The 8,942-nt window shown below is 52.3% G+C and overlaps 1 protein-coding gene across 1 annotated transcript; it reads right to left on the bottom strand.

The window, feature by feature from the left end:
• Nucleotides 1-896: 896 nt before the first annotated feature.
• LOC309683178 (tektin-3-like) lies at nt 897-5,873 on the bottom strand (the record flags this gene model as incomplete). The annotated part of the gene is made up of 7 exons (XM_082497379.1): nt 897-1,113; nt 2,066-2,220; nt 3,048-3,270; nt 3,759-3,902; nt 4,152-4,222; nt 4,685-4,768; nt 5,316-5,873. 7 exons carry the CDS (start codon nt 5,871-5,873, stop codon nt 897-899), a joined length of 1,452 nt encoding a protein of 483 aa, XP_082353505.1.
• Between the last annotated feature and the right edge of the window lie 3,069 nt (nt 5,874-8,942).

The following is an 8,942-nucleotide window of genomic DNA, read 5'->3' on the forward strand; positions in this document are numbered from 1 at the left end:
TATTACCCATTATTGCTCTTCCGTGTGTGTGGTGGTGAAGCTGCAACATGTCTTCCTATGGCGATCAAAAGAGACTTCAGGGCCTTGGGACGATTGGTAAGGGGATGTGGGGCACAGGTTATTCTTTCCTCTTTCCTTCCAGTTACAGGCAGCGACATTGGAAGAAACATACAGATAGGCCCAGTCTATTAATAGGTGGCTCCATGGCTGGTGTGACCAACAGAATTTTGTTTTTTTTGATAAGGGGATGGCCTACACAGCACCAGGCTTGCCGGCGTCAGATGGGATTCACTTGTCTCAAAGGGGGAAGAAGGTCTTTGCTCACCAGCTATCAGGGCTCCCTGACAGCGCTTAAAACGAGGCTCGAAGGGAGAGGGGGACAATATCAGGCTTGCCCGTGACAAGCTGTGAGATGACACGCCAAGGTTAGAGGGACAGGGTGCTAGCGAGGGCCCACAGGCTGTTGCTCTGAGATGTGCTGGCTACGCTGCAGGACACCTGAAGTCTTCCAGCGATGAGGCAAGAAGGAAACACCAAGGAATGAAAGGGTGTTCCTCTAAGAAGGTGATAAGAAGGTGCCTCAAAAGGAGGCAGACACGACAGTTTTTCTCCTAAAATCACCGACTGAGAGGGTAGGACTGAATCCCCGTGGGTGGATTTACTCTTAGTCGCATACAAAGTATTTTCAGTGACTTTCTGGCACACCGTGAAAGTACAGTGGAAAGAGAAAAACCAAAGGCAAAAAAAATACCGGTAGACCGTATAACACACAAAAAGATCATTTAATTTCTACTCATGGCTTTCACCAGGAAGTGAAACTCTAATCAAGTATTTCCAAAGCATCTTAGCCAAACTGGGAATCCCTCCCACAACAGATTCAGTGAGTTCAGCTGAGCCTAAATGGAACCCAGCAGCCGCACCGTGCTGGGAAAGGTCTTGCGCATGCCCATGCACTTCTCCTCATCAATGAAGAGTGTGTTGGCTTTGACGGCCAGGTCATGCTGCAAGACCGACTTGGTATGAACCAGCATTTGCAGGGTGTCCTCGGTGTCTCTCAGGCGCTGCTGGAGGCTCTGGACCGTCTCGTTGATTTTGTGGACCTCGTTGACAAGGCTGGAAAACAGCAAGAAACCCTGGTTAACAGTGCCATCGTGGGGGTGGTTTCTAGCGTGGCATTGCTGAAGGGCCCCTTGGTCACAGGATTACCCCCTTCAGCGTGCTCAGACTAACTCAGACCCCCCGTTTCTGGCAGACGCATGGGAAAGCTGAGGGCAGAGCTCCTCCAGACCTCAGCGGGGAGGCATGGTTAAGTCTGCTCAAAGGCTTTGGCAATGCGCAGCCGCCTCTCCCAGAGCAGCTCGGGCCAGCAAGAAGAGGGATGAACAGGTGTGGTTTCCTGTTCCTGCTTGGTTTGGGGGGTTTGTTGGCTCCCCCTCCTGGATTTCCCTGTGCAGGCATCCTCCCCATGCCCACAGATGCACACAAAGAAAACAGGACATCTGGGAGAGGCTAAAAGTGAATGTGAAACAAGGGGAGGATGGAAAAAACCCTTGTTGTACGAGATGCTGCAAAGGCTGTGGGGCTGGGTTTCAATTGCTCTGAAAAGGCTTCAGCTGGAGTCTTGCCCAACGGGCTCCCAGGAGGGGTGAACTTTGGGGTGCCTCAGAGGGGGTGCTGCTGGGCGCTCAGGCCAGCCTACTCCTCCACAGCTCCTCGGCATGCAATCCCAAACAGACCACTGTGTCCTTGAAAGGATTTCCAGTGTCCTCGGAGAAGGTGAGGACAGCCCTTCCTGCTTCTCCATAGGGGGCACCCTTCCTTGCAGTTCCCCAAAAGGAAGGGCCTAAGGGATCTCAGCAGGATCCTGTTGGAGAGTAAAGGGCTCGTCCTTCAAAACTGAGCACATCCAACTGCCGGGAAGCAGGCTGGAGAGAAGATGGGGCTTACCCAAGCGGGAAGAATCCATCCCCTCATGCTTATGCTTAATTTTTCATGCAGTGCTACCCCCGGGTGCTACCAGCCGTAACTCCTCAAGGAGCCCACCAGACCCACGCTCCTGCCTTACCGGAGCTGGGCAGTGTCCCGGCACAGCTCCACGTTTGGTCTGCGTGTGCGCTCGTCCAGCCGGCTCTGAGCCACTTTTAAGGGAGGCCCTTGGTCCCTAATGGCCTTTTGGATGGCTTCTATGGTCTTCTCCACCTGGAAGATTTCCTGCAGCGTCTGGCGTAAAAAAGAAACCCATGCACAAATTAAAAAGTATCTTCTCAAGTGACAACATAATTACCCTTTCCTCTTGTCCATCTGCAGAACAAAACAAGTTCAATAAGCAGACCCTGGGCTCAGACCCCTGTCATTCTGCTACACATCAAGGCGCAGAGCCAAGAGTAATTTTTCTTCAGGGAAAAACCTCTCTTGGCTCTTGCTGTCACATCAGAGGAGGTTTTGGAGCACTGATGGACCTATTGAATTCCCAGCTTCCCAAAATTACCGCTTGCTGGAACTAATCATCCATCAACAGTAACTCAGAGAGGGAAGGTTCTTCATGGATCCTCACTGAAAGACGTGGCATCAGCTCGCAGTGCTGCAAGCCCCGTCTTCCCTCAGTTACTCAATACAGTGTCGGGCACGTCTCAGGAAGCTTTCTATGAGACCCAGAGCTCTGAGGCAGGTGTCCATCACTGATTTCCACTGACTCTGCTTGGCAAAGCAAACACACGCATGCCCATGCAGCAGCCCCAGAGCACGGAGAGTGAAAGCACGTCCTTGGAGGAGAAGCAAGCCTGCAACCCCCCCAGCAGGCAGCCCAGCAGAGGCCCAGCAAGGCCGTTCTGGAGGGCAGCCAGTGCTTCTGAAGGAACTACCAGGAGATGCAACCAGCATTGGCATTTTCTGCTGGCAATCCCTGTGCTCCCAGGCTGCCAGTGAGGATGCCCTAGCAAAAACAGAGCCCTTGAGATGAAATTACGGTGCCAACTCCTAAGGGTCCCACCTCAGGGGCGTCACTAGGAAGTGACAGTGACACACCGAAAGGGAGGGGTTCCGACTACCTTGGCCAGGTGGGTCCGGATCTTGCTCTTGGCATCGGCTGTCTTGCTGATGCGTTTGGTGAAGGCGATGTTCACCCTGTTGAACTGGCTCCGCATCTCGTTTGCCACCACCACCAGCAGGTTCTCGATGTTGTCCCGCAGCTTGGAGGAGGCCGCCCGTTGGCTCTGTGAGCGGAGGATGTTGTCGTCTGTGATCTTGGCCCAAGAGTCCGGCACCGAGATCCTTCAGGAGGTGAGGGGGAAGAAGAGGCCCCGGTAAGCCCGTAGTGCTGAAGCTGGACGTGGGCAGGCATGAAGCCTGCCTGGGAGCAGCACTGATTAAACGTATCTGAAATCTCCGTCTTTAATTTGAGCATAGGTTGTGGTTTAACTCTGGCCAGCAGCTAGGACCACACAGCCACTCTCAATGGAGGGGAAAGAGAAAGAACAGGACTCACGGGTGGAGATAGAGACAGTTTACTAGAACAACAACAGAAAATAGGAATGAGAAGAAGAGTATGAGTAAGGGTAAGAATAAAGGTAAGGTTAACAATAACAATAACAGTAAGAATAACAATAAGCAGAGAGAAACGGTCCCACTCAGGCAGCTGTCTCCAGGCGGGATGGACGTGCCTTGACAGTGGGCTGGGGACAAGCAGCTCCCTGCCAGGGAGAGGCACCGTGCATCCCGGGCACAGCTTGCTGCTGGCGTGCCGCCCAGCGTGCACTCACGTGGCATCGACCCGCTCCACCGCTGGGTAGTAGCTGATGCCGTGGGAGGTGCTCCTCAGGTGGTGACACTTGTCATCGATGCGGTGGGCCGCCTGCTTGTGGGCCAGGTCCCTCTCCAGCTCGTGCTGGGCCACCCTGTTGGACCTTCAACATGCAAACAACAGCCATCGCTGGGGATGTTCAGGTGGAAGGGCTTCCTCCCCGCTCCAGTTCCCCGCAGCTCCCTCCCACGCAGCTCTGTCCTCCCATGAGCATCACTGCCCACTTCCCGGGGAGCCCGCCTGGCTTTTCCATCTGCAGGGTGTGGGGAGAGGTCGGGGTCTGCTGGGGGTCCACATCACAACTGCAAATGCACATCAGCCCTACGGCATGACATAAGGAGCTCCTCCTTACGCGAGCTGGGCTTTGGCTTCATCCAGGTACCACTGCATCTTCTCCTGGCACGACCTGATGACATTGACTTCCTGGGTAAAGGACACATGGCCCCATCATCAGTGTCTGTACTCAGTTGTCCTGATGCCACTCGTCCCCTAAGACCTCCCCAACCCTGCACACAGCAAGAACTTGCCTGCTTGTCTTTCTGCCCAGAGTAAACAGGCAGGGAGTGGAGAAAGTGCCCCCAAACTGCGTGCATGTCTTTAGTGCACTACTCCCTGAAGAAGAACACAGAACCCCCACACGCTACACAAACATGCAGCTGCTCTTCAGCTATTCCTTCCTCTGTACGGCCAAGTCATACCCACACGGCGTGGGCATGCTGCTGCCTGGGGGAACCCCATCCCCTGGCCCAGCAGGTTTTGGGGGGGTTGAAGAGCTGAGCACCTCCCCAGCGGTAAGGAGCCAGGTAGGGAAGAAGGCTGCAAAGCCTCTGTAGGGCAGTTTAGGTAAAACTGGCTTTAACACATGATCTGGGTGGCCCAACTTACCGTGAAGAGCTCTTTCTCCACATCATCATGGACGAGGTCAATGCCCATCCTCTTCTCCCGCTGAAGCAAGCACTGCTGAGCGACCTGTTGGGGACATGCCATCACTGTCGGGTGCAGAGGCAGGATTCTCTATAGGGAGAGTCCCCATCTCAAGAAATGGAAGAAAAGAAATTCTAGGCGGGCACAGAGGGGACACCAGGGGAACAAAGTGCCCAGGGCGGCTGCTTCAGCTGACTACAAGCAACCGAACTGCACCATACGCATCAAATCAACATGAGGGAGCACGTGTGTCCCAGCTGCAACCAGAGCTGTGGCACAGGCACCTGTGTCAGCCTTGATGCTGACCTCCCCAGGGTGTTGTAGGAAGACATGGGCTTCTGTCTCCCACTCCAGGAATTTGGATGTTCCGCCTACACAAATATTTGGTTAAGCAAATGGAGTTGTGATGAGCTCATAACGGGCTGATAGGGGATGCAGCAGATGGGAAGACATTGCAAACTTAACTTATGGTCTCTTCATAAAAACTCTCTAGGTCTTGCGGAGCTGCAGTGGAACTTAGTTAGACATTTGAATGGCTGCAGTTGTTCCAGCAGTAGGCTACAGCTTGCAGCCCACTGGACAGAGTGCTTACCTGGAGAGGGGCCTCCGTCTCGGCCAAGGCTCTCTCCAGTCTCTTCTTCATGTCTGTGAGCGTGTTGGTCTCCCCGATCATCTCATCCAGCTCACGGCAGAGCTCCCCTTTCCAAAACTCAATAGCATTCACACGTCCTCCCAGGCTTTTGGTGCTTTCTTCTTGTGTTTTCTTTGTCTGCTGGTATTTATCCCCAATCATGCGGGTGGTATCAACTCTCAGAGCCTCCGCATTGTGCCGGGAAGTCTCTGACTCTTTGTACTTGGTCAGGTTGGACCTGTACCAGTCGTCAGGGGTGTAGCGGGTGAAGAGGGTTGTTCTGTTGGAAATGTAAGGGAGCTTCTCGCTGGTGGTCATCCCCTGGGAAGTTTTGGAAAAGGGAGCCAAAGCTGGTTTGATGGCATCTCTTTTAGAGTAGGTGCTGGGCATCCAGGGGAGGCTGGAGCTCTGAGGCAACGGGTAGTACGGGAAACGGTCTTTATAGCTGGCAGTCATGGTGTTGATGGCAGGCAGAACCTTGGCACGTCTTGCCGTTAAGGGAAAGCCGACAGCCTCCATTCCTGACCACTGCTCTTCAAGTACTTGTCCTGCACAGAGGAGGAGATAGAAGACAACTTCCCTCAGTCAGCTCCTGCACTTGCCTTCCTTCTTACAGCAACACATGCAGCTTCTAACACAAACAGCAACGCACACAGCACCCACAGGTCACCTGTACAGGCCTAAAACTCTTGAAAGCAAATGCCTTCTCACAGCACCCCAAGCATTTGTATCTGGAAAGGGATTTGAATTTGTTTAGTATCTAGCCTCAAGTATTGAAATGCGGAGAAAAGCAAAGCATGGCTGCTCAGGAGAATGACAGATATTAGCCTTCATTCTCCTCAAATCTGTCAATCCCGTGAAAGTGTAGCTGGTGATTGTCTTGTGTTCATTGGCTTCTTTTGGTTGGCGTATGTGCTGATCTTCTAGTACTCCAGATGTCCTTTTCTCTTTCAAAGTGCCCTTTCCAGCCCCGATAGCTGCGCCCCTTTGGACCAACCCAGTGTGATTGGTGGGTCAGGGACTCAATCCTCACCCCCCACCTTCACTTGCATTGATGCTTTGCAGATCTATATCCAAATTTGACCCCCCTCCAGCTATTTCAGTCTCAAGAGAACAGCCCTCTCTTGACTTGCAAAGGAAGAAAAATGCCTACGCCTCACCTGACGTAAAATCGATGCACTTGGAAAGGAGAAATCCCAGACAGTCTTTTCAGAGGGGTGTGTAAACAGCAGCCTTGCAGGAGCCCTAGGAGGAATGGCCACACGTGAAGATTTTGCTACCGAGAACTGCATACGGCATTGTGGGTGCTACTGCTCTTTTCAGATTCAGGGTATCAGTCAGTTGTTGTCAGAAACATCATGCAGAGGGCCAGCAAATGTCCCTAACACACCGCATCTGAGGCCAAACCCTCAGGAGGGGACTCAGGAGGTACCCCATCCCCTCCCCACAGCTCCCAGCCTGGCTCAGAGCCCAGTGAAAGGTGAGGACACTGGTGTGCTGCAACAAGAGGCCTGGGTGGGAGTGGGGTTTGACACAAAGCATGTGCTCAATCCCATCTGTTACAGCGTGAAAGCCACTTGAGTCCTTCAAAAATGGGAAGTTTGCATAAAAAAACCTTTCCCATAATGGTACATACTCACCCGAAACCTCCAGAGGCTTGGGAGTGCCCGGGAGGGCGGCTACTCACTGCTGTGCTGTGGGGTTCGGTGGCAGCACTGCCAGACACTGCAGCGTCCCCAGTGCCCTGTGTGACACAGAACCAGGGCAGCGTTGCCAGGGGCGCAGGGCGCTCAGGGACCGGGTTCTGCCCGGGCAGCTCCCTGCAGCCGCTATGGCAACCTGATGCAGCCCTTTGGTGCCCGGTGCTCTTGATGGGCAACCCGAGGCCACCCGTGGGCAGCTCAGTGCAGACTCTGGGCAACCAAACTGCCTTTGCTGGGACAATTGATTCCGTCCCTGGACAGCTCCCGCTGCCATCCATGGGCAACCCAGTACAGCCTTTGGGCGTCTGCTCCGGCCAATCAAGGGGACTTGTCTCCAACTTTTGATAACACCCATCAGGCCAACTGTCACCACCCCTGTGCCCCATAGTCCCCAGAAGAAACATTTTCATTTCCTTCATGTTACCACTTGAGGTTAACTGTGAGCTATGTATATGGCTCATCAAATACTCAGGCTGATACAGCTGTCTTCTCATTGCCGCCTTTGGTTTCCTCCCGTTTTCCCAGCTATTGCAGCTGCACACTGAGACCGGACCAAATGTTTTACAGCTTCTCAGGGGTGCAGTGACACCCTGCCCCACCGCTCCTGCTTTCTGTGCACACATACACACGGAGCCGGCCTCCATGAGAAAGCAATGCCTCTGCTGCCAAAGATCTGAGATAGAGAAGAACTCCAACTGTTTTCTGTATACAAAGGTTAGCACACTTTGATTTCACTTTAAATACATGTCTTGCTTTAGTCGGGTTAAAATCGACTTCATGGCACCGGGAAACCAGTCAAATTCACAAGCTACGGGACTGTCGTGGTTTAGGCCAAAATCTACTACTGGGGACCTGTGGCACCCCAGATGGCACCGACAGATGCTCCCCTCTACCCCTCTTCAAAGAGAGAGGCAGAGGAGGAAAAAGAGACTTATGAGTTTAGAAGGAACTAAAGTACTTTAATGAAGTATTAATAATAAAAGAAAAGAAAAAATGAAAAATAGACACAAAACCCTATCAAGCTCCCGAGATGACAATGATGTCACCGGCTGGCACTGGGGCAGTCCCAGGCTGGACGCAGTGACGGACGGGAACTGGATTCCAGATCTGGATTCAGAATCGGGATCACAGGCAGATGAACAGAGTCCTCCTCAGACGTCGGCCGTTGAAGGAAGAGCTGACCCTTTGATCCCTCAGCTTTTATACTGAGCATGAGGCAGATGGGATGGAATACCCTGTTGGTGAGTTTTGGGTCACCTGTCCTGTCCGCTTCTCCCTGCAGGTGGGACTCTACTATGCTTTTCCGCTTCCGACCCTCCAACGGGGCAAATAACAAAGTTGGTTGGCCTTGGGGGTTATAGCAATAAGTATAAGCAGGAGCCTCTCTGCATACCATGTCTGGGCATCAGCTACAAACAAGTGGTCTTATCACTCTGAGAGAGTGAACGCTGTCTGCACAATATGCAGTTAATTTCAGTAGTTAGAAGAGGCCCAGCTAACAAGCGAAGTTACTGAACAAAATTGGTTCTGTTTTACCTCAAACCAGGACATTCCACCCCTTATTCCATACCATTTGCATCTTGCTCAGATTACTATTACTTTTATCTATCAAATTTACACACACACAGATTATATATATGAGATGGATACATGCAGGTCACTCATCTATGGTTTACATTTACCTACAAAAGTTATATGCAAAAGTCCATTTAGTTCATGATTGCAGGGTCTCATCTCAGGGCAGGAAAGATGGTACGAAATTCACTCTGGTTTGTGCCCACGGATAGCATGTTCATCTTGAAGAGCTTGCTGGATGCCACTTGATGAAGCTATCTCAGGTTTCATCACCTCTCTATTATCCTGAAAAGCACGTATGGAACACTGT

Source organism: Vanellus vanellus (genome assembly GCF_965231255.1).
Source record: "Vanellus vanellus genome assembly, chromosome: Z".
Taxonomy (NCBI): domain Eukaryota; kingdom Metazoa; phylum Chordata; class Aves; order Charadriiformes; family Charadriidae; genus Vanellus; species Vanellus vanellus.